This window comes from Cnephaeus nilssonii, assembly GCF_951640355.1.
Source record: "Cnephaeus nilssonii genome assembly, chromosome: 18".
Classification (NCBI taxonomy): Eukaryota; Metazoa; Chordata; class Mammalia; order Chiroptera; family Vespertilionidae; genus Cnephaeus; species Cnephaeus nilssonii.
Genome location: NC_137089.1, coordinates 18,273,600 through 18,298,588, shown reverse-complemented (window position 1 = coordinate 18,298,588; position 24,989 = coordinate 18,273,600). Strand labels below are relative to the sequence as shown.

The 24,989-nt window shown below is 35.9% G+C and overlaps 1 protein-coding gene across 1 annotated transcript in view; it reads left to right on the top strand.

Annotated features, from left to right (window-relative positions):
- Positions 1-24,148, top strand: part of EIF3E (eukaryotic translation initiation factor 3 subunit E) — a 51,087-nt gene extending 26,939 nt beyond the window's left edge. The window contains exons 8-13 of the mRNA XM_079796126.1: positions 4,308-4,434; positions 5,256-5,357; positions 6,657-6,766; positions 22,435-22,537; positions 22,821-22,955; positions 23,975-24,148. Of these exons, the coding sequence (XP_079652252.1) occupies positions 4,308-4,434; positions 5,256-5,357; positions 6,657-6,766; positions 22,435-22,537; positions 22,821-22,955; positions 23,975-24,013 (616 nt within the window). The 3' untranslated portion in view covers positions 24,014-24,148. The remainder of the gene's footprint in view (positions 1-4,307; positions 4,435-5,255; positions 5,358-6,656; positions 6,767-22,434; positions 22,538-22,820; positions 22,956-23,974) is intronic.
- The last annotated feature ends 841 nt before the right edge of the window (positions 24,149-24,989 follow it).

Below are 24,989 nucleotides of genomic sequence, written 5' to 3'. Positions count from 1 at the left end.
TCTAGAAAAAATAAACAAGTTTAAAATTATTAGCCTTTGGTGAGAACAGTTTCAGTGTTGAAGATATTGGGAGCAACATCAACCATCAATTAAAAAACAATGCATATGATTTTTAGTGGTTTTCCTTGGCTCTTGATGAGTCAATGGATGTTACCAATATGGTTTAGTTGTTAATTTGAGGAATCTGGTGGAGTGGCTGAAGAACATGTCTCTATGATAGTCTTGTGTGGAACAACTATAGGTGAAATATTTTTTTAAATATATTTTATTGATTTTTTACAGAGAGGAAGAGAGAGGGATAGAGAGTTAGAAACATCGATGAGAGAGAAACATCGATCAGCTGCCTCTTGCACACCCCCCAACGGGGATGTGCCCACAACCAAGGTACATGCCCTTGACCGGAATCGAACCTGGGACCTTTCAGTCCGCAGGCCGACGCTCTATCCACTGAGCCAAACCGGTTTCGGCGGTGAAATATTTTTAAAGTTAAGAAAATACTAATTTAATACAGCCTGAAATGGAATTGGCTAAGTTGTGCTAAAACTTTTGTTGGTAAATATGTATGGAGAAGAAAAAGGCTTAGTTGATCAAATTTACAAAACTTGTGAGGTATTCAGAGCTTATAATTATTGATTGCATTATTTATCACCATGTACTTTGTGGAAAATACTTGAATCTGTGGTGTTTTATTGAACCATTAGGTTCCACAATGAGCTTATTTACTTTCATGGAGTTAACTGTTACCAATCCATGAGTTTTTGTCAGAAATAGAATATCTTGATTTTTCCCTACTATACAGCAATTGGATGGCTTCACAATGACAACTTTAATTGTGACGTTTTTGAGCTTGAGGTGAGATTGGAAATTTTTTTAATAAGAAAAATAGCACTCAACCACTATTATCATGCCCTGAATGGCTCTGTAAATTAATTTTTGTTATAGCCTAGATCAGTGATGGGCAACCTTTTGAGCTTGGTGTGTCAAACTTCGCCAAAAAACTGAGCATAACTTGGGTAGTGTGTCACTTTGAGGAAAAAACATTATTTCGCGATATTTATAGTTTAAATAACATAAATGTATACTTGTTCTATATAATGGTATTTAATAAACCTCAGCAGCCGCGTGTCATCAGAAATGGCTACGCGTGTCATAGGTTCGCCATCACTGGCCTAGATAATGTTACTAAAATTCAACCTAAAATTACAAAGTGAAATAGTACTTATACTGTACCAGTAACTAGAGGCTCGGTGTACAGATTCGTGCACTAGTGGGGTCCATTGGCCTAGCCTGCGGGATAGGGCCGAAACTGGCTCTCTAACATTTCCCCAGGGGTTCAGGATTGAGAGAGGGTGCAGGCTAGGCTGAGGAACCCCACCAGTGCACGATCGGGGCTGGGGCCGGTGCCGGGGAGGGACGCGGGAGGTTGGCCAGCCAGGGAGGAACCGTGCGGGGGATGGCTTAAGGACATGGCTGGCCCGTCTCACTCAGTTTCTATTGGCCCAGACCCCAGCAGCAAGCTAACTTACCGGTCGGAACGTCTGCCCCCTGGGGTCAGTGCACGTCATAGCGAGCCATTGAGCGGCCTTAGCATCTCATTAGCATATTAGGCTTTGATTGGTTGAACGGATGACCAGACACTTAGCAATTAGGCTTTTATTATATAGGATAGTCATTTTGATGACAATTAACAAGTGTCTAGCCACTTTATACTTTTTCTTCTTTCAAAAGTTAAAAGAAAATGAGCCCTAATTGGTTTGGGTCAATGGATAAAGCGTCGGCCTGCAGACTGAGGTCCTGGGTTTAAGCTTTTGCACTCGGATGTCGAGTGTGACGGTTATTGAATGTATCAATAATTTGAAATATTAAAAAAATCCACATAAATAAGTTTGTATGAAAAGAAACTCCAGTTTTTTATCCTACTGCCGCACTTTGTAAAATCTGGGATATTTAAAAAATTAAATCCCAAGTAAAATAAAGGAATGGAGAAAAAAGCAAACAAGTGCAAAGGGTTAATTCTGGTCAAGGCACATGCCTGGGTTGTGGGCTCAACCTTAGTGGGGGACATGTAGGAGGCAGCCAATCAGTGATTCTCTCTCATCGTTGATGTTCCTCTCTCCCTCTCCCTTCCTCTCTGAAATCAATAAAAGTACATTTAAAAAAAATTTAAAAGAAATAAGACCTTCATTTCCACACAGAATTTCAGCAGATATGTTTTTTGAGCCTAAAATACAATTCCAGAAAGTTTTAGGCCTCATTTTAATTACAAAAGGAAATTTCCATATTTCAAAATTCATTAAACTGTGCAGTTGAATTGGAAGTGATTCATTTGCAATATAATGTTATACTAGAAGGAAATATCAAAAGAAGAATTTAGCAGAATTGCGCAAATTTTTGCCAAGTTATGAATATGCTAAATTAAAAGCACATGTTTGTTCATTGATAGCCATATTTGGTGGTACTGATGTTCTTGAAAAACATTTTTAAGTATTAACTATGTCATACAGATCATCATTAACAGATCAACAGTTGCAATAAATTTTCATGATAGGAGCCTCTAACTTTTGAACCCAATTAAATAGTTATCCTCAATAAAGAAATATCTTCTCATTAGACCTGTATTTAAAAAGTTGCTACTAAACTATTTTTAATTTTTCAATAAAATACTTTGGAGGTTTAATTTTTATATATATATATATATATAAGTACCCGCATAATGTTCTCAAATTTGCTCTCTTGGCCTGCAAACCCTAAAGTCTTCATTATCTGGCACTTTATATACATTTTGCTAACCTCTCCTATATACTCACAGAAAGAGAGAGATGATTTCCCAAGGAACTCATCCTCCAAAAAAAAGAAATTAAGATCTCTGTGGTACAATAATATTAAAGTTAGGAAAAGTAGAAATAAATGTTTAATGTCATATACAATGAACTTAAAGTTTTTGTAATACTGTATGAATAAATTTATGAATGAGTTCCCTAAGTGCCTACTAAAATCACCTACTTCAAAACTAATACTAAGAATAGCAATCATGCTTTCCTGAACTTGTACATGAAATCTCTGGCAATAGTATAGAGACTAACAATTGTTCTGAACCAATAGTGTAGTTTAAAATTTTTTGCCTGAATCTCAGCTTTAATTTTTCAGATAATAAAACTTTTAGCTGATTTGTTTAGTTATCTTTTCCTAGAAATGGTTTTATTCTTGAGTAAGTGTTGATTCTTTTTACACCCTGTCTTGTTTGGAGGGAATTTAAGGGGGAGTAGAACTAGATATTATTTTGAGTTATTGTCAGATTCTAGGGTCCTCTAAAGAGTTCAAACAACATTTTATGGGGAATCTACAATAAAATATATAAAGATTTATTAATAGTACAGTCTAGGGCAACTTGGAAGATCAGGCATCTGAGCTTGACCTTAAGGGATGGCTAGAATTTAAGTTTCAGAGTTTTGTATTTGTGAGAGCAATCCATGTGGAGTGAGGTGTAAGTAAGGAAAGCAGGAAGCAGTCAATGATGGTTTGGTGGGAGATGGAGCTGGATGGGTACTTTGGGGCTAGAATATTCAGCTAAGAGGAATGGGCTTTACTGACAAATATTTCTTTTTATTTCCTTATTGGTTTCAGAGGGAGGGAGAGGAAGAGAGAGAGAGATAGAAACATCAATGATGAGAGAGAATCATTGATTGGCTGCCTCCTGCATGCCCCCCACCGGGGATCGAGCCCACAGTCCAGGCACGTTGCCCCCAGCCGGAATCGACCCCGGGACCATTCAGTCCGCAGGCCGAAGCTCTATCCACCAAGCCAAACCAGTCAGGGCTACTGACAAATATTTCTAAGCTTGTCATAGTGTTGGACACTCAGAGGTACTTAATTTCCAGTCTTTCATTTCCTGAATATTTTAATTTGTGTAAATGCTTGTTTTTCTGATTATGATGAGTAGTTTGCATATAAAAATTTTTCACACATTTGATCTACTAGGTGAATAACTGAAAGTCATTGCTTAGTCTTTTGGAATAGACTGATGGCATATATAGGGTCTTCCCAAATACCTTTTACTCAACAGTGATAATAGGATTATTTACCTTTTAAGTGAGTCTTCCTCCAAATTGGGGAATATCAGCTGGCATTTCCTTGGAGAAGATGGCCTTTATAGTATTCATTCTTAAGTGTTTGTAATCTTAGATTGCTTAAACAATACAATCTAATGGGTTGTTTGAGTTTCCTTTTAAGCACTTAATATATGATTATAGGTCTAGAAAAACTAGGTAAGTTATTAATATTAAATAGCCTTTATATTTTTACCTTAGGTATCTTAATGCAATTCAGACAATGTGTCCACATATTCTTCGCTATTTAACTACAGCAGTCATAACAAACAAAGATGTTCGAAAACGCCGGCAGGTGCTAAAAGATCTAGTCAAAGTTATTCAACAGGTAAAAACTTAAATCTGTATTGATTTTTTTTTAACATGCCTGAACTTTAGGTTTAGCCTTTTTTTTTTTTTTTCTCTCCAAGTACTACTCTTCTTAAGGTAAAGATGTTTTAAAAATAGGAGGAAAGTATACATGGAGAAGAGCCCAGGAATCCCAAATGGATATTTACTATCTTTAAGCTCAAGATATACTTAGGCTAGATGTGGTATGAATGATACTGTTCTCTGGTAGGTGGATATTTAATATACATTGTATATTAGTGTTTCTCTTATTGCAAAGAGTGAACGATCTGGAGCCTAGAACTGTTTGTTGGGAGGTCACTGTCTGCATAATTCCAGAGTAATGGCCTTTACATTGAATATAATAATAGTTTCCAAGTTGTTAAAAGCTGTGGCCCTACTTGTTCATTTAGTGAGCTTCTCAGCAATCACTGGGTTAGAAAAGAATCTAAATATTTATTTGATATAAGAATAAATTAAATTTTAAAATATAATTTCCCCTTCAGTAGGGTATAAATATTGTTATACTTGGGTAAGTTCATCACTATTTATTAAGGAATACTTTTGGCTCCAGAGGAATTTGAAAGCTTTTGGAATGGTTCTAGGATGAGAATTTAGAGAACTTGGTCTGGAAGGCATTAAAAGCTTAAGGTGTGGCCTGGAATCAGGATACAAGCAATTGCTTTGAGAAGATAAATACTAGGTAATTTGCTGGAAATTAATGGGAACGGAGGAGAAAATAGGAAGATTGGGATAGTCTAGGGACAATCTACCAAACAATGTTGAATTAGATCCAGTTTGACCTTTGACTTTATTTTACAGGAGTCTTACACATATAAAGACCCAATTACAGAGTTTGTTGAATGTTTATATGTTAACTTTGACTTTGATGGGGCTCAGAAAAAGCTGAGGGAATGTGAATCTGTAAGTATGAATTTTTACTTATAAATTAATAGCATTCTTAAATTTTTATGTATTGTAATAATTAACCTTGCAGTGTTTTATTAAAGTAATTCTATCAGGAATGTATATTAATCTTAAAGTGGCATATTTTTTAGAAATGTGCTGGGATGAAAACATTTTTAATGTTGTTGCCATGTGTGTATCCTTTTAGTTAGGACAGCTTGTTAAACATTGGGTGTATTATAAATTCACACATACACCCATAATTCCATGCCTTATCCTGAATAAGTAAATATGTGAAATATTTAATATCTGTGGGCACGGTTGTTTGGAATTGCATATCACAACTATGATTCCTAATTTGTTTTGTAAGTGGGCCTATTTTTAGAAATTTTCACATTTGATATATTTAACATTTGCTATAAATCAGTCAAGCTAAAAGTGTGATTTTTATAACCACAGTGTCTTCTCTTGGTTATTGGAAACTAAAGTACCTTCAGAGCAACTGAAAGAGTTAGGTTTATGGGTATGTTGTTTTTCTTTTAATTAAGTTAGTTTTGAAGGTTTAACAAATTAAACTAAGAATTTACCTATTAAATGCAGTTACCAAATCCACAAGTTACTATATGTCAATTTCATTTTTGAACCCAAATATTAGCACAAAAATATGTTGAAGGACTAAGATTCCTTCCTCTAAGAAAGAGAAAATTATCATGTAAATATACCTTCCGAGGTGATTTTCAAACTTAGGACAAAATTTAAATTATAATCTAGTGTAATATGTGTTCATATAGTCATCAATATTACTAACGTCATATAGCATTATTAAATATTTGTATATATCTGTTATATTAAGTATCTAGGCCTTGCTAAGACAGAGGAGAACTTGGTTGCTATTAAAATGTTCTCTTAATTATGATACCACCCCTTGAATTTTTTTCCTTTGTAGATTTACTATATTTGCTATCATAGAAATATGCATATCTTTGCTTCACTCATAACTATTTGAAATAACTGGAAAAGATATGCTATCTGTAGGGCATTTATGTAGGATAATGGACAATACAAAGCTAATTTGTCAAATAATGTTCAAATCATCACTGGAACAAGGAAACATTGCAGTTCTTTAGGTCTTTTTCTTATAGCATTTACTTGTTTAACTTATATTATTAGCAGCTTCATTATAGTGTGCTAGAAAGTGTTGTGTAGAACTTGTGATCATAGATGAGAGAATTCTAGTGAAATGGAACAATGAGTAAGGCACACAAAGTTTTTGAGTCAAGTGCCATTAATTTTTTTTCTTTTTCATTTTATACACAGGTGCTTGTGAATGACTTCTTCTTGGTGGCTTGTCTTGAGGATTTTATTGAAAATGCTCGTCTCTTCATATTTGAGACTTTTTGTCGCATCCACCAGTGTATCAGCATTAAGTAAGAACATCCTGATTTAATTTGTATTTTAGACTTTTAAATTTCTAGAAATTTCCATTTATTGTAAAGTATACTTAATAGTATTCTAGTTGATTGAATTTTATTTCCTTTTTCTTTAAAAGAAAAAGGAAACAAGTCTGATAGAGATTTATTAAAAATTGTAACTTTTGTTTGAATTCTGGGTTGTTAAGAGACTCAAAAATATCTTTAGCTTCTGTGTGTGGCACAACATGATTTTTGAAAATGATAAGTTCAAGGCAATGTTATTTATCAGTTACTTTTTAAAAAGACTACTATTATAATAGGAAGAAAAGAGAAGAATATAGTTTTAGAGTGGTTTTCAACAGGAGTTCAAATAAGGCTTTAGCCCTTAGTAAATCGGAAATATTCTTGAAAGACTACATTTGGTAATCATTTCAGTTAATTGAGTTTGTTTTATTTGATTATATATTTGAATTCTTATATAGTAAACTCCACTGACATCTTAAAATGTTGAAACATGGAAAAAATTATGGTGAATTTTAGTTGAAATGTTCTCTATTGTGTGAGAAAAGTATTGGGGGGAAATGTGAAACTTACATAACCTATTAGAAACTAATTTTATGTATTAGAATTTGAAAAATAACCAGTGCCCTTTGGCCACAGATGAAGTCAAACAGTAAATACTCCATAATATTTTAAAACGTACTACTTTAATGTTTGCCTCTTAGGAATTGTGTGTAGACCAAAGTTTTTCTTTAGTGACTTTTGTTTTTGCTAAGGCATCCATACTTGCTTGCCTAATTTTAGTGGGTTGTCATTGAAGTGGTTATTCAGAGCTAGAAGTATAGTGTGATCATGGGGCTTTTCCTATGGGAATTGAAGCTTTGACTTCAGGCTTTTTAGTATTTTACTATAGCTAGCAGATCTATACTTTAAAAAATCTGATTCTCTTAAAGAATACTGGCACATTCCTAGTATGTTGTGGCTGCGATATGTGGGACTCTGCTGGACAATAAATAGATCCCAGAATGCTAGCGTTGCTTTTTTTTTTTTTTTTTTGCTTTTTTTAAAAAGATTTATAATTAGGCTTGTGAAAGAGGGATGCTAATATTTTTATTTTCCTTGTTGAAGTTTCCCCATATTTAATTAGAATTTGACCACTTGGGTGTTTGGGGCTTTTTTTTTTTTTAAGCAGATTTTCCTTTTGATATCTTTAGCACCCACTATACTAACTTTGTACAGTGTAGATATTCATAATATTTGTTGAATGAATACATTTCTTTCCTTGGTATTAGTGAGTTCATATTTTTGTCCATGACAGTGCTTTGTCACTTTGGTGTATGCTTTGAGAGTACCATGAATAAGAAAGTTTTTTTCCAGTTTTAGTTCTTTTTATTAACTCTGGGGCCTTGTATTCATTATTGTGCTGCTTATGATTCAGTTTACTATCCTTACCAGTAAAATAGATAAAAGTATTTGTCCTATCTACTTATTTGAGATGTGTAGCTCAAATAAAATAATACAGTGGTACTGCTTCAATAAACTTTATGTGACATTATCATTACCTAAGAATTTTTCTAAAAATATATTTTTCTTGATTTCAGAGAGGAAGAGAAAGATAGAAACATCAATGATGAGAGAGAAGCATTGATTGGCTGCCTTCTGCACACCCCACACTGGGGATCAAGCCCGCAACACGGGCCTGTGCCCTGACTGAGAATTGAATCATGACCTCCTGGTTCATAGGTTGACACTCAGCCACTAATCCATGCTGTCCAGACTCGGTGTCGTTTTTTATTTTTTATTATTTTATTTATGTATGTATTTATTTATTTTATTTTAATCCTCACCCGAGGATATTTTTTCTATTGATTTTTAGAAAGTGTGGCAGGGAGGAAGAAGAAGGGGGGAGAGAGAGAGAAACGTCCATGTGAGAGAGACACACAGACTGGTTGCCTGCTGCACTCTCCCCAACGGGAGGAGGGATCAAACTTGCAACCGAGGTATGTGCCCTTGACTGGGAATCAAACCTGAGACCCTTTGGTTGGCAGGCCAACACTCTTAACTACTGAGAAAACTGGCCAGGCTAGTTTTTTTGTGTTTTTTATTTTATTTTTTAATTACAGTTGGCATACAATATTATATTAGTTTCAGGTGTACAACATAGTGATTAGAAATTTATAATATCTTATGAAGTGATCACTCTGACAAATCTAGTACCTGCACGGCACCATACATAGTTACTATAATATTACTGGCTATATTTTCTATGCTGTACTTTACATTCCTGTGACTATTTCATAACTGTCAAATTGTACTTCTTAACCTCTTCACCCTTTTCACCTGTTCCCACAACCCCCAGCCTGTCTGGTAACTAACTACCAATTTGTTCTTTGTATCTGAGTTTGTTACATTTTTGTTCCTTTTTTTTTTTCTTCTTAGATTGCACATATAAGTGAAATCATACAGTATTTGTCTTTCTCTGTATTATTTCACTTAGCATAATGACCCTCTAGGTCCATCCATGTTGTTGCAAATGGTAAGATTTTATTTATTTATTTTTTTTTATGGCTGAGTTCTGTACTGTTGTATATAACCACATTTCTATCATTCATCTGTTGGAAACTTTGGTTGCTTCCATATCTTGGCTATTATAAATAATGCTGCAGTGAACATAGGCGTGCATATATCTTTTTGTGTTTTGGATTTCTTTGGATAAATACCCAGAATTAACATTACTGGGTCATATGATTATTTAATTTTTTGAGGGCCCTCCATGCTGTTTTCCACAGTGGCTGCACTAATCTGCATTCCCACCAACAGTACACAAGGGTTTCTTTTTCTCCACATCCTTGCCAGCATTTATTTGTTGATCTATTAATGATTTATTAATGATAGCTGTTCTGACAGGTATGAGGTGATATCTCATTGTGTGTTTAATTTTTATTTCCATGGTGATTAGTGGTGCTGATTGTCTTTTTGTATGTCCTCTTTGGAGAAATGTCTATTAGGTTTTCTGCCTGTTTTTTAGTCGAATTGTTTGGGGGTTTTGGTGTTGTTTGAGTTTCTTATATATTTGGGATATTAACCCCTTATTGGAGGTATTATTGGCATATACCTTCTCTCATTCAGTAGTTTTTCTTGTCTAAAGTCCAGAAATCTTTTCTCTCTTTCAATGATAGTATTTCCTTTTTATTTAGGTTTAAACATTTTTGGCTACCTGTAGAATGTTTTACTAATTTAGATGATTTTGAATAGATAGGTTAATGCATTTTCTTCAGATATTAGGGATTAATTTTAGAGCTGGAATAAATCATAGGGAGCTTCTAATCCAACAACACACAATTATTAAATCATTGACAATAGGACTTTTCAATAGAACTTTCTACAGTGATGGAAATATTTTATTTTTGCATTGTCCACTATGGTAAGCCAATAGCCACATGTGGCATTTGAGCACTTTAAATGAGGCTCGGATTTCAAGTTATAGAACCAGGTTTTTAAATTTTGTGTCTGTAGGACTTGCTTTCAAATGCCATATTAAATATCTGTGAATATATATATTTACGTACAGTTTACCTTGAACAACACAGGTTTGAAATGCATGGGTCCACTTATATGCAAATTTTTTTCAATAAATAAAAAGTATTTTATTAACATTTTCTCCAGTTTATTATAAGAATACAGCATATAACATACAAAATATGTGTTAATCAACTGTTTATGTTATGAATAAGAGTTTGGTGAGCTCATTTTGGGGGGATTAAAAAGTTATACACAGATTTTTGTGCAGAGGATTGTTTCCCCCAACCCCTGCATTGTTTGAGTTAACTGTATATGTGTAAGCAGATCAAATCAGAGCTCCTTCTTCCTGTTTAGCCTGTACCTTTATTCAGCTTCTATCTTGGCTGCTAAGGCACCTCTATTTAAGCCTGGAAACAGTTCTGAAAACAGAAAGCAAAGCACTGATTGGGTACACTTTCTTCTTGATTGTAGCTGGAAACTGAAGGCTGGTTAAGTCTTAGTTAATGATAGAGCCTGAGCTTACTAGGTGTCTGACATTCATTGTGTTGTACCTCACTGAAATTTCATTTTTTCATTGTTGAACAATTGATGTTTTTAGACGTAACAGATTTAGATGAATTTGTCAGGAGTGTGTCACTTGAGCTAAAGGATAAAAATGAAAATCATAACTTATTGTTTCATTCTGTGTCACAGAATCTCTGTAGAGTTTTATTTTACAAATACAGAGTCTCTGAAGCTACCCCAAATTTTCTGGATCAAATTTCCTAAGTATGCTATGCTATGATGTGTAATGGGGCTACTGTGTTGTAGCTTAAGAATGGTTATTCCAAAGCACATCCAGGATTGAGACCCACTGCATCAGGTTGCAATTTTTTAGGCATCTAATTACAACCTGCTAGAGCAGCAATTTTTAACTGGTGTGCTGCAAGAATTTTTAAAACATGAAATACCTGACTATTTAGTCAGGGGCACTGACCTCTTTACAAATAAAAAAATGACAACCAGCACAATAGCCATCTGATGTGAATGAATCAAAATTTACCTATTTTTTTTAGTTTGGCAAAAAATATATTTTTTTGGTGTTCCGTAGAATTTTAGTAAATAGTTTATGTGTGCATGAGATGATAAACATTAAAAATATCTGTTCTAGAATAAGGGAGTGAAAAATCAGTGGTTTAATATCTTTAGTATATAATGAATTAAGAAAGTAGGATCAGAGCAGAAAGTGTAGCATGTGACAAAAGAAATATTCTCCTAAGAGCAACAATGAGATTTCAGGTTGTAAGAGTCAAGAAAACGTGGGGCATCCACTCAGTAGGACTCAGTCCTGGGGTGGGGTAGGCCTCTTTATGTTTTTAATGGGTTGAGAATATGGTTGAAAATAATGTTAAGTGTTTAAGTTATGTTAAGAATATGGCTGAAAATAAGTTAAGCTTTTATAAATAGGGCAAACTCCAAGATAATGATCAATTGAGGTAATGTTTACCTTTAAAGAATACATTAAGAAAATGGTTAATGTATTGTTCTCCAATCCGGAGGTTTTTAAACATACAAAGAATAGATTTTCTGGCTTCACCTGGACCTTCTGAATCTGAATCTCTGGGATCAGAACTTGAGAATCTGGATTTAAAGCTTCCCAGGTGATTCTTTTACAATTAACCTTGGGGAATCATTGTTCTTAGTGATTGCTAGTCCTAACTGCATTTTAGATCAAGTGGGAAGTTGTTTTTAAGAAAGAAAAAAAAAAAGATGGAAAAATAATGGATAACTGAGCCCAAAGCCAAGAAATGAAAACATTCTCTGGAGAAAGATCTCAGTGTCTGTATTTTTTATAGCTCCTAAATAATTTTGATACAAATCCTCTTTTTTTCATTATACTTTTTATTCTGTGATATTATTGATTCACAAGCAGTTGTAAAAAATAGAGATCCCCTGTGTTCTTTATACAGTTTCTGTCAATCTTGCAAAACAACATCACAACCAGCATATTGATATTGAAACATTCAGATACAGAACATTTTTGTCACCACAAGGATCCCTTAAGTTGCTCTTTTATAGCCACCCCCACCCCCACTGCCACCTTTCTTTAACCCCTGGCAACCACTCATCTGTACTTTGTTTCTATTATTTCGCCTTTTCAAGAATATGCAAAAACTTCTTTAAAATGTAGTGTTCAACTTTATAAAGAAGGTAAATATGCTACGCGTAGTGATCTGTATATATAAAAGCCTAAGCAACCGGCCAACAGTTCGGTAGCTATGATGCGCACTGACCACCAGGGGGCAGACACTCAAAGCAGGAGTGGAAACCATAGGCATGGAAACATGGAAAAGACTGATGAATCTCAGAGGGGAGGGGAGAGGGGAGAGCGGGAAGAGATTAACCAAAGATCTTATACGCATACTAGAGGCCCAGTGTTTTGTGCACCGGTGGGGTCCCTTGGCCTGGCCGGCGATTGGGGCTGATCGGTGGGGCTGGCCGGCCGGGGGGAGAGACTGTGGGAGGTTGGCCAGCCAGCCCCCACCCCCCCCAACTCAGGCCGATCTGGGGGGCTGGCTGGGGGGAAGGGACCACAGGATGTTGGCCATGGGAACGCACTGACCATCAGGGGGCAGCTCCTGCGTTGAGCGTCTGCCACCTGGTGGTCAGTGCGCATCATAGCAACCTGTCGTTTGGTCTTTCAGTCACTTAGGCTTTTATATATATAGATTAGTTAACAACAGTATAACTAAGTTATTCAAGAAGAAAATATTACAAATGTGAATGAGCAACTCTTTCCACCAGGCATTGAGAAGATAAGATAGTAGGGTGCACATCCTCAGAGCTTAAAATCCAGAGGAAGAAACAGATATTAAATAAAGATTAAGTTATAAACTATGGTAGATGTTTTAGAAAAAAAATACAGAGTAATTAGGATGACATGGATGTAATTTATATAATGCAAAATCAGTGAAGTAATTTAAAGTTTCAGTAAACCCTTATATCTCTAAATGGCTTATCTTTAAGTACCAAGGTAGACTTATTTTCACTGTATACTAATTATGACAAATTACTAAAGTTATTTGATATTCAGTCCTTTTTTTTTTTTTTTTTTTAATAGCAGGGAAAGGGAAGGATTTGTCTCTGGCCTCCTTTTTTTCTCCAGCTGACAAATTTCAAATGCTGAATAGAATAGTATTGAGTTTTACAATATTATTGTTGTCTATTAAACAGTTATTTCCATTTGTGATTTGGAACATTTCTCTGTTGATAAGTTTCTTGACTAAATGGTTATAGTCACATATCTCTATTAAAATGAATATTAAGGATGCTTTTATCCCTTTATATACAACTCTGTAGGCTAAGTTATGAATCTGTTTACCATAAAATATGCAACGAATGTCAAAAAAGATTGTGGTGGGATTTAATTTAGTATAGCTGAATAGTTTATTAGATATGGTGTGTGTCTGAGATTTAAAAGCTGTTCTAGAATAATTCTTGGACCCGTTTTCAATTGTAGATAAAAACAAAAGTATGGAAGTAATAATTTGAATTTGTGTGATAAACATGTTGGAGCATACATTAATATAATTTCCCTATAGAAGGTTAGTTGTGACTTTTCACAAAATATTTGCCAGCTGCTTTTGCATTTCCTGAGGTCATTTCTACTTCGCTTATTTTATTAACATTTTTTAATCTTAATATGTTTCTTAAAGTTGTTACTACCAAATGGCAATTTATATTCATAATTATACTTCCTAATATTAGAGAGAAATTGAAAGATACACTTCCATATGCAGATAAAATAGCTTCAAAAGTCATTGTTGCATTTCTTCATTAACTGTAAAATAATACACTTATTTTTTACTAATGAGATGTTGGAAAAATGAGTGAAAATTTTTAAGTTGTCACACAGCAGTTAATCATTTCTCAAATTTCTTTCTCCTCATTATACTATGTTAGTAAAGTTTGGGTGGTATTATAATTAAGATTGTTTTTCTTGAAATATTAATGTTTATTGCATATAAATGGCTAATTATTTTGTATATACAATCTGGTAATAGATTTATTTTGTATACTAGAGGCCCGGTGCACGAAATTCGTGTGGGGTGGGGGGGTGTCCCTCAGCCCAGCCTGCACCCTCTCCAATCTGGGATCCCTCTCACAATCCAGGACTGCTGACTCCCAACCACTCGCCTGCCTGATTGCCCCTAATCACTTCAGCCTGCCAGCCTGATCACCCCCTAACCACTCCCTTGCCAGCCAGGTCGCCCCCAACTGTCCTCCCTTGCTGGCCCGGTCACTCCTAACTGCCCTCCCCTGTCGGCCTGGTTGACCCTAACTGCCCTCCCCTGCAAGGCCTGGTTGCCCCCAACTGCCCTCCCCTGCAGGCCTGGTTCCCTCCATCTGCCCTCCCCTGCAGGCCTGGACCCCCCAACTGCCCCCCCTGCAGGCCTGGTCCCCCCAACTGACCTCCCCTTCAGGCCTGGTTCCCCTCCCCCCCCAACTGCCCTCTCCTGCTGGCCATCTTGTGTGTTGGGGTGATGGTCAATTTGCATATTACTCTTTTATTAGATAGGATTGTGAAAAAAATAGTTTACATTAAACACCTATTCTTTAATTAGTTGTCATAGCGTACCCTTATGAAAGACTGGAGTACTTTGGATATACTAAAATGGTGGCCACTGTTCAGTGAAAAGCAGGCCAGAGCCCTGGCAGTGTGACTCGGTTATAGTGTCATCCCATGCACCAGAAAAAGTGGCAGGTTCGGTTCTCGGTCATGGCACCATACATAGGTTGCAGGTCCAATCCCTTGTTGGGGCATGTAGTGGAGGCAGCCAGCAAATTGATATTTCCTCTCTCACATTAATGTTTCTCTCTGTCTCCCCCCTCCTCTCTAAAATCAATAATAATAAAAAACACAAATAAACATCCTCAGATGAGGATTAAAAAAAAAATAACAGGCCAGAGGTTCTCATAGCTTAATGCTAAAATCAGTAGTATTTTAAATACATTTGCTTATCAAATAAAATTTGAAAAGCCAGATTATTTAAAGATGTAATATAATAAGCATCTAAAATGATAGAACCCAGATTCTTATCTGTTAAGATGCATTGGGGTGTGGGGGGTGGAGTATGGGAGGGAGATTGTCTACATTTTGAAAACCTTATAGAAAATCAACCTAGAGCCCTAACCCGTTTGGCTCAGTGGATAGAGCATCGGCCTGCACACTCAAGGGTCCCATGTTCGATTCCAGTCAAGGGCATGTACCTTGGTTGCAGGCACATACCCAGTAGGAAGTGTGCAAGAGGCAGCTGATCGATGTTTCTCTATCATCGATGTTTCCAACTCTCTATCCCTCTCCTTTCCTCTCTATAAAAAGTCAATAAAATATATTTGAAAAAAAAAAAGTACTCTAAGTCTTAAAAAAAAAAAAAGAAAGAAAATCAACCTAGAGTTGGTGAAACCCTAATTGGTTCTTTACATCCAAATTCATATATCTTAGGGTCTTAAGTGAGACCACTGGTCTTAATTACTGCCCAGAACAAGAAAAGTATCTTGTTTTGTGCTAGAGACATGAACATGTTTAAATTATGAAATTGAACTGAGGGTAAAGTGCTTATTTTAATAAGTATCTTAATCCTAATAGCACTTAGATTCTGTGTATTCTCTTCCCCCCCCCCCCCACCTTTTTCCAGGAATTATTTTACATTTTTTTGTAATTAATGTTGTTAATCTTTTTCTTTAAGTCCTTTCTCACAATATGTTTATACTAGAGGCCCGGTGCATGAGCTCGTGCATGGATGGGGTCCGGCCAGCCCGCCCTGATAGGGATTGTTGGGGGGCGATCAGGGGCGGGGCCGGGGGCCGTTGGCCGGCTGGCCCTAGCCCCTGGTCGAACTCCCAGTCAAGGGGACAATTTGCATATTAGCCTTTTATTATATAGGATGCTACTTGCCTATGTTTTCTTCTAGCACCTTTATGGCTTTATTTCTTCTATTTAAATCCATCTAGGTTTTATTTGGGAATAAACAGTGAGAAAGACAACTATCTTTTTCCCTAAATGGCTAGCCAACATGATTTATTGAAAAACTATCTTTTCCCTTACTGGTTTGAAAAGCTACTCATATTACATGTTAAATTCTCATTTGTATATGGGACCTTTTCTTTTCTGAATTCTTTAATCTGTTAGAATTGTCTGTGGATTTTTAAACCAGCACCAAATTGTTACAAATAAGGTAGATTTGTATTGTGTTTTAGTATTATTCAATATTTGTTTTCTCTGGAGCTGATAATTGCTGACCCCTCCCTCCCAGTTTTGCTTTTCTTAACATCTTTATCATTAATTCCACTTCAAACTCTTAGACAGTTTATAAGTCTCTTCTCAAGATTATTTTATCAGTTTTATCTTCCTGAAAAATAGTGGACTTGTTTATCTCTGTCCTGGTGCATTTTTGTCTTCCTTTGTCATGTATTTGTCCTGGGGATACCCTTCACCTCATCTCCTGTTAGAGAGCTTTAGTTTCCTGAACATTATTTTGTCTTCCACTTTCTCGGTTTACTCTCATATTTTGGTAAAGGATATTCTCCAATAACTTTATAAGGAAGGGTGCTTTGAAGGTAAATTTTCTTACATCTAAAAATGTCTATATTTTATTCTCATAGTTTAATAATGTATTGCAAGACATGGAACTCTAGGTTGAAAACTACTTTACTCCAGAATTTTGGAGACATTATTCTATTGCAGCTATTTTCAACCTTTTTCATCTTATGGCATATGTTAACTAATTACTAAAATTATACGGCACACCAAAAAGTATATTTTTGGCTAATCTGACAAAAAATAGGTATAACTTTGATTCACTCACACTGGATGGCTATTGTTGTGCTGGCTGTTGTCATTTTTTTATTTGACAATCTAAGGGTAAAGAGGTCAGTGGCCTCTGACTAAATAAGTCAGGTATTGCATGTTTTAAAAATTCTTATGTTACACTGGTTGAAAACCGTTTATTGCTTTCTAGCTTCCTGTTACACAAGTCAGAAGCCATTTTCATTCCTCAACTTTCTGTTTTCCTCTCTAGAAATTTGGAGGATTTGTTTTTTCTTTGTTTCACAATGACATGCCTTAGGGTAGGTCTATTTTAATTCTTCATACTAGACCCTTTTAATTTGGAAACTCCAGCTCTCCGTTTCTGGGAAATTTTCTTGAAAATTTTCTTTCATGATTTCTTTACTTTTGTGTTCACTGATTATTCTTTCTGGAACTCCAATTGTTTGATATTGAACTTCCTGGTTGAGGCTTTTTGCCCCGCTCCTGTTTTCCATCTCTTTGTTTTTCTGCTCTACACTGAGATAGGCTCAACATCTTCCAACCCTGATTTTATTTTATGGCTGTAATATCACAGTAATTTATAATTTTTCCAAGGGTATTTTAATGATTTGTTTCATTTTAGTTTTTATATTAAGATATGACATAATATTAGTTTTCAGGTGAACAGCATGATTTGATAATTGTTTACATTGTGAAATGATCTCCACAATAAGTAGTTAACATTTGTTCACAATAATTAGTTAATCACACACAGTTATAATTTTTTTTCTCCTGATAAGAACTTTTAAGATCTACTTAGTGCCTTGGCAACTTTTAAATATATAATACAGTACTATTAACTGTCATGCTGTATATTATGTCCCGTGACTTACTTATTTTATGACTGGAAGTTTGTACCTTCTTAACCATTTCCCCAACCCTCATTCCTGCCTCTGGGATTTGTTCTTTGTATCTGAAAGCTTGTTTTTTGATTTTTTTTGTTGAGATCATATGGTATACTTTTTTCTGTTTCACTTATTTCATGTAGCACAGTGCTATTGAGATCTATGTTGTTGCAAATAGAAAGATCTTATTCTGTTTTATGACTGAATAATATTCATGTGCGTATGTGTGTGTGTGTCTCACATTTTCTTTGTCCAGTTATCTGTGGATACTTAAATTGCTTCCATGTCTTGGCTATTGTAAATAATGCTGTAGTGAACATGGGTGTGCATTTATCTTTTAATGTTAGTGTTTTTTGGTAGCTCAATTTGAAGTTATTTAAAGAACCTTCATACTGTTTTTCATAGTGGTTGCACCAATTTAATTTTCCACCAACAGTGCACAAGGGTTCCCTTTTGTCTTGTCTTGTTTATAATAGCTATTTTAATAAGTGAGGTTATGTCTTGTAGTTTTGATTTTAATTTCCCTGATTATTAGTGATGTTGAGCATTTTGTCATGTACTTGTTGGCCATCTATATGTCTTCTTTGGAAAAAATATCTTTTCAGATCCTGTGCCCATTTTTTAATCAAATTATTAGTAATGTTTTCTCCTATTTGGTAGGTAGCCTTTTCATTTTATAGTTTCCTTTGCTCTGCAGAAGCTCTCCATTCTCTTCCATTGTGTCTGTTTTTAATGCCAATACCATACTGTTTCATTTTATAGCTTTGTAATGTAGTTTGAAATGAGGAAGTGTAATGCCTTCAGTTTTGTCTTCCTCAAGATTGCTTTGATAATTTGGGGTCTCTTTTTGTTCTATATGTATTTCTTATTTAACATATTCACTATCATGTTGTTGTGTCACTTTTGTAGAAAGCTAGTAAACTAAAAGATGTGTATAAGGGCTCAGCCACTGTGGCTCAGTGGATTGAGCATTGTCCCATGCACCAGAGGTTGCTGGTTCAATTCCCAGTCAGGACACATGCCTGGATTTTGGGCTTGGTCCCTGGTAGGGGGTGAGTATGGGGCAGCCGATCAGTGGTTCTCTCCCATTGATGTTTCTGTCTCCTTCTCCCTTCCTCTCTCTCTCTCTCAAATTAATAAAAAAAAACATATTTTTAAAAGGGGATTTACATATAACATTTAAATGCCTACTTCTTCTACCTATATACAAAGTTGAGATGTTTAGTGTAATCTAAATAATTTGGAAATTATTTTTGTTTAAATCTATCCATATTGAATTAGATAATTTTTCTCAGAAATTCTGCATTTTGATACGTGTTGTCTTTTAGATATTGATAAACAGAATTTTAAATAATACAAGATAAGTATGGCATAGAATAGCTTAAGGCAACTTTCTGTTTTTTAAGCTTTAATAGGATATTACATTTTTATTTTTAAATCTTTACTATTTTTGCATTCCACAAAAAGATCACATGGCATTGAAAAATGTAGACATAAAGCTCCATCTTCACTATTACTGCCCATTTGGGATAAAAGAAAGAAAAAGGAAGATGGGATAGAGATGACAAAGAAAGAACCAGATAATATCTCAAGTGATGGAGGGGTTGGGACCAGTGGGATGCATAGTGGTGGTGCATGTTAGAAGACTGATACAAAATCTTTACTGAAGAAAGCCAAGGTGACGGCAGTTAAACGCCAGTACTCACCGCTTCCCACAACCACATCAAAATTACAGAACAACCATCATTCAGAAGTACCTGAAAGCTGGCTGAATGGAAGTCCTACAACTAGCGAAGTAAAAAAGAAAGCACATTGAGACTAGTAGGAGGGTTGGAGGCATGGAACGGGCTGATCCAACACCCACGTGTGGCATTTCTTTAATCGGGAGGGATATCTCCAAGGCCTCCCATGAGAAGCATGGGGTCCCAGCCCCACACCAGACTCTCAGCACAGGGTTCCAGAGATGGGAAGAGGAGTCCCCATAACTTTAGGCTGTAAAAACCAGCAGGGATTGTGGCTGAGTGACATGGAAGCTGCTGGAGTCCCAGATATTCTTAAAGTGCCCTCACACAAACTTACACGGTCCCAATTCCTCTGGGCTCCAGTGCCGGATGACAGCTTTAGGGGAATCCAGGGACATACAGGATGAACTGGACTGTCTGGCATCAAGGAAGGAACTTGGGGGCAGTTTGCTCCCAGACAGTGTGCTCACAGGGGTCACTTCCTGTGCTGAGACCTTCCCCATTGCAGAGCTGACTGGCAGCTACATCTGAGTTTCCATCAGTGTGGCCCACACTGTTCATACCACCGTGGTGATTCCCTGAGACCCCGCCCCATCCAATTGTACCCCCACCTAAGCTGTTTGTAGCTGCTTTTCCATATGAATGGCCTGTCCTGGTTCAGGCTTCAGACTTTGCTAAAATATCTTACACAAGCAGCAGCTGGAGTCCGCATGCCCCACACCTATCAGTAAGTAAGAGACCCAAGACCCAGCACTAGCACTGACCTGCCTTACCTCACAGCTGGGCCTCACCTGGGCACTTCCTAGCCCAATACAAATAGCAGCCATTTGCAGATCTCACTGAAGCTCCTGCTGAGTGGCTCAGGCAGGGGCTGACTTTGTACCTGCCGGGAGGCCCCAGAGCCAGTGACCTGGTGGACAGCTCAGACCATACCAGATTACAACTCTATACATCCACAAGCAACACATTCAAGGGGCAGACTCCGTGAGCACCAAAGCCCCACTGAAGCAAGACCTGCTCCATAGGAATGTCACCTGCATAGCCATTGTAGACAAAACTGGTCCTCACAGCCAATTGGCCTGGAGGCCAATTCCTCCCGGTGACGCCAGTCAAGGCTCAACTACAATAAGACTGTGCACATAGCCCACATGGGCACAGCACTCCTAGAGTGCCCAGCTCAGGTGACTGGGGAGGCTGGGGCACTGGGCCATACAGAACAATTATTATACATGGCCACTCTACCAATTCCAGGAGACTTAACAGCTCTACCTAATAAAGAAACAAACACAGGGAAACAGCCAAAATGCGGAGACAAAGAAACATGTCACAAATGAAAGAAATGGAAGCAGGCAGAATACTGGACACAGGTCAAAACAATGGTTATAAGGTTACTCAAGGATCTTCAATGAGAGCTTCAAGGGACTTAGTGTGGCTTTCAAGGATCTTAGTGAAAATGTCAAAGACATGAAAAAGGACCAGTCAGAAATTAAGCATACACTAACTGAAATAAAGAATAATTTACAGGGATCCAATAGTAGAGTAGAGGATTTTGAGACACAAATCAACGATTTGGAATATGGGGAAGCAAAAAACACCCAATCAGAAGAACAAAAAGAAAAATTAATCCAAAAATATGAAGATAGTGTAAGGAGCCTCTGGGACAACTTGAAGTGTACCGACATTCACATTATGGGGGTGCCAGAAGAAGAAGAGAGAGCAAGATATTGAAAACCTTTTTGAAGAAATAATGACAGAAAACTTCCCCTACCTGGTGAAAGAAATAGACTTACAAGTCTAGGAAGCCCAGAGTGTCCCAAACAAGAGGAACCCAAAGAGGCCCACACCAAGACACATCATAATTAAAATGCCAAGGGTTGAAGACAAAGAGAATCTTAAAAGCAGCAAGAGAAAAGCAGTTAGTTACCTATAAGGGAGCCCCCATAAGAATCTTAGCTGATTTCTCAACAGAAATTTAGCAAGCCAGAAGGGAGTGGCAAGAAATATTCAAAGTGATGAATAGCAAGGACCTACAACCAAGATTAACCAGCAGAGCTATCATTTAGAATTGAAGGTCAGACAAAGAGCTTCACAGACAATAAAAAACTATAGAAGTTCATTATCACCAAACCAGTACTTCATGAAATGTTGAAAGTTATTCTTTAAGATGAAGAAGAAAAGATAAAAAATAGGAATAATAAAATGGCAATAAATACATATCTATCAACAATTTCATCTGAAAATAAAAATAAATGAATAAAAAATCTAATGAACATAATAAACTGATGAATAAAATAGAATCAGAGGCATGGAAACATGGGACAGACTGACAAATCTCAGAGGGAAGGGGTTGGAAGAGATTAACGAAAGATCTTATATGCATATATGCATTACCTATGGATATAGACAGGGTGGTGAAGTCCTGGGGTAGGGCAGGAACTGGGTGGAAGGATGTAATGGGGGAAAGTAGAAGGAAATTTGTAATACTCAACAACAAAGATTTTTTAAAAATAAAATCAAAAGAATCAGTCTGGTTGGTGAAATAGAATAGGTCATGCACAGTACAAGATAATCACACAAATGAATAATGCAGCTATTAAGAATTAATATTTAAGAGAAGGTAACCCATGAACACCTAAAAATCTGTTTGCAGAGTATGGGTGAAAGACTATGTGCTTAAAACTAAGTTTTTAGACTCAATTAATGCCGTTTTACTTTTTTCATTAGTATGTTGGCAGATAAGCTGAACATGACTCCAGAAGAAGCAGAAAGGTGGATTGTCAATTTGATTAGAAATGCAAGACTGGATGCCAAGATTGATTCCAAATTAGTGAGTATTAAGCTAACTGTCCTACATAACTAGATAGCAGTTGCTGGTTACTTTATACTTTTTCCTGAATATTCATTAGGAAACTTTATTCTATTAAGAATTTGTTTTGTTTTAATGTATAATCTTTGAAGGCAACAGCAGCCTCCTATTTTTTTAATTGGGTAAATATTGTCATCTCTCTAGTACATAAAAATTATGTGCAGCAGTTATTTAATGTTGTCATATCATGCTTGGGAAATGGTCATTAACATTACAGGATCAATTTTCCTTTATCTTATTTTAGGGTCATGTGGTTATGGGTAACAATGCAGTCTCACCCTATCAGCAAGTGATTGAAAAGACCAAAAGCCTTTCATTTAGAAGCCAGATGTTGGCCATGAATATTGAGAAGAAACTTAATCAGAATAGTAGGTCAGAGGTAAGAACCACACATTTTTTGTTTTGTATGGGGTTTAGCAATAATGTAACATAATTGTTAAATGGACTTACTTTGAGAACATTGTAATATCAGTTGTATCTGATTTTGCATTTCTGTTTGTTGCAGGTATGAGCATTTTGTTTAAGAAATTACTAAATGGAAAAGAATTTTTCTTAGATGTATTACATGCATTTGTTAGGGAAAGTAAAAAAAAATTAAGTTTCCTTTTACTCTTCCTGTGTGACTTCATTAACTCATTCCTCAGGGTTTTCAACACATCATTTTGATAGTAGGATAGTAGAAGGTTATAAGTTATGTGTATAGCCCTCTTTTAAGTGCTTGAAATTTATTTTGTTTTTTTAAATCTAAAGGAACACTTCTATAAAATGTTGATTTTATTATATGTTAGTGTTAATCTTTTAAAATTTGATTTTATCAGATTTAACTTTGTCAAAAAATATATTCCCCTTTTTGATAGAGATCCTATATATTACACATTAAAACAACTTGCATGGCTTTGTAATTTTGGCATTCTAAACCACTTTTAACTCTAGCCATTGTGTTTATGTGTAAGTGGAGAGTGGGAAGTTTTTAGGAAGCAGCTTTGGAACATTCAAGGACCTCAGTTGGTTGAAGTTTAGCATCAGGTTTGTGTCCTTAGAAGTCGATGAATTAGGAAATTATTGTCAATGCCTATTCCAACCAAGTGTAGAATAACTGAGCCTGAAAAATATCTTTTATATAACGAATGTTTTGTATGATTTGGGATCAATTTGTATTGTATAACATTGTTGATATTTTCATTGTTATACTTCATAATTAATTGGTAAAAAAAATAGATGGTATTTTGATATATTTTGTTCTAAGTGGAACATCTGACATTTAACAATTGCAGAAGTTGTTAAAATCTTAGAAAATGCTTTGGCAGGAATAGTGCGAAAAGGAAATGCTAGTATCACTTTTTCTAAGTTTTTTCAAAAATTATTTTCTTATTTACCCTTTCTTTTTTTGTATTTTAGGCTCCTAACTGGGCAACTCAAGACTCTGGCTTCTACTGAAGAACTGTAAAGAAAAACAAAACAAAACTATAGAGTGAAGATAATAAAACCATTATATAAAGGGTGACATACATTGCAGAAACAACATATTGAGTATAAATTTTGGAGAATTTGAATAAAATTGGCTGTGTTTCATTATCTTGTGAACTTCCTTGTGTATACAAGTATATGTGTTTTTTAACGTTTTATTTTGAAATAATTGTAGATTCACAGGAAGTTGCAAAAACACTACAAAGAGAGCCCCTGTAACCTAAACCTTGTTTCCCCCAATATTTTCAATTTATGTTACTATAGTATAATATCAACCAGGATACTGATATTTGTACAATGTGTGTGCATAGCTCAAACATTGTGAAGATCTCTTTCATGCTACCTCTTTGTAGTCACACGTACCCCCCACCATTCCCATACACGCTAATCCCTGGCAACCACTAATTTGTTCTCAATTTCTATAATTTCGTCATTACAAGAATATTACAGAAATGGAATTATACAATGTCACCTTTGAGATTAGCTTTCTCTGCTCATCATAATGCCCTTGAAATCTATTCAAGCTGTCAGACACATCAGTAGTTTGCTCCTTTGTATTACTAAGTTGTGTTCCCTGGTATTAATGTACCACATTGTTTAACCATGTGTCTGTTGAAGGGTATTTGGGGGCTGTGACACATAAAGCTACTGTTTCTTAATTTCTTAAAGTGGCTCCTTAGTCATTCACTAAGCAGCTACAAAGACTAAATAGTATAAGTTGAATTTTTTTTAATCCTCACCTGAGGTTATGTTTCTATTGATTTGAGAGAGAGAGAGAGATACATCAATGTGAGAGAAAAGCATCAATCAGCTGCCCCTGTATGCGCCCCAACTGGGGATCAAACATGCAACCTAGATATGTGCCCTGGCAGGGAATTGAACCTGCAACTTTTGGTGTATGGGATGACCCTCCAAAATAGCCACCTGGCCAGGGCATAAGCCGAAT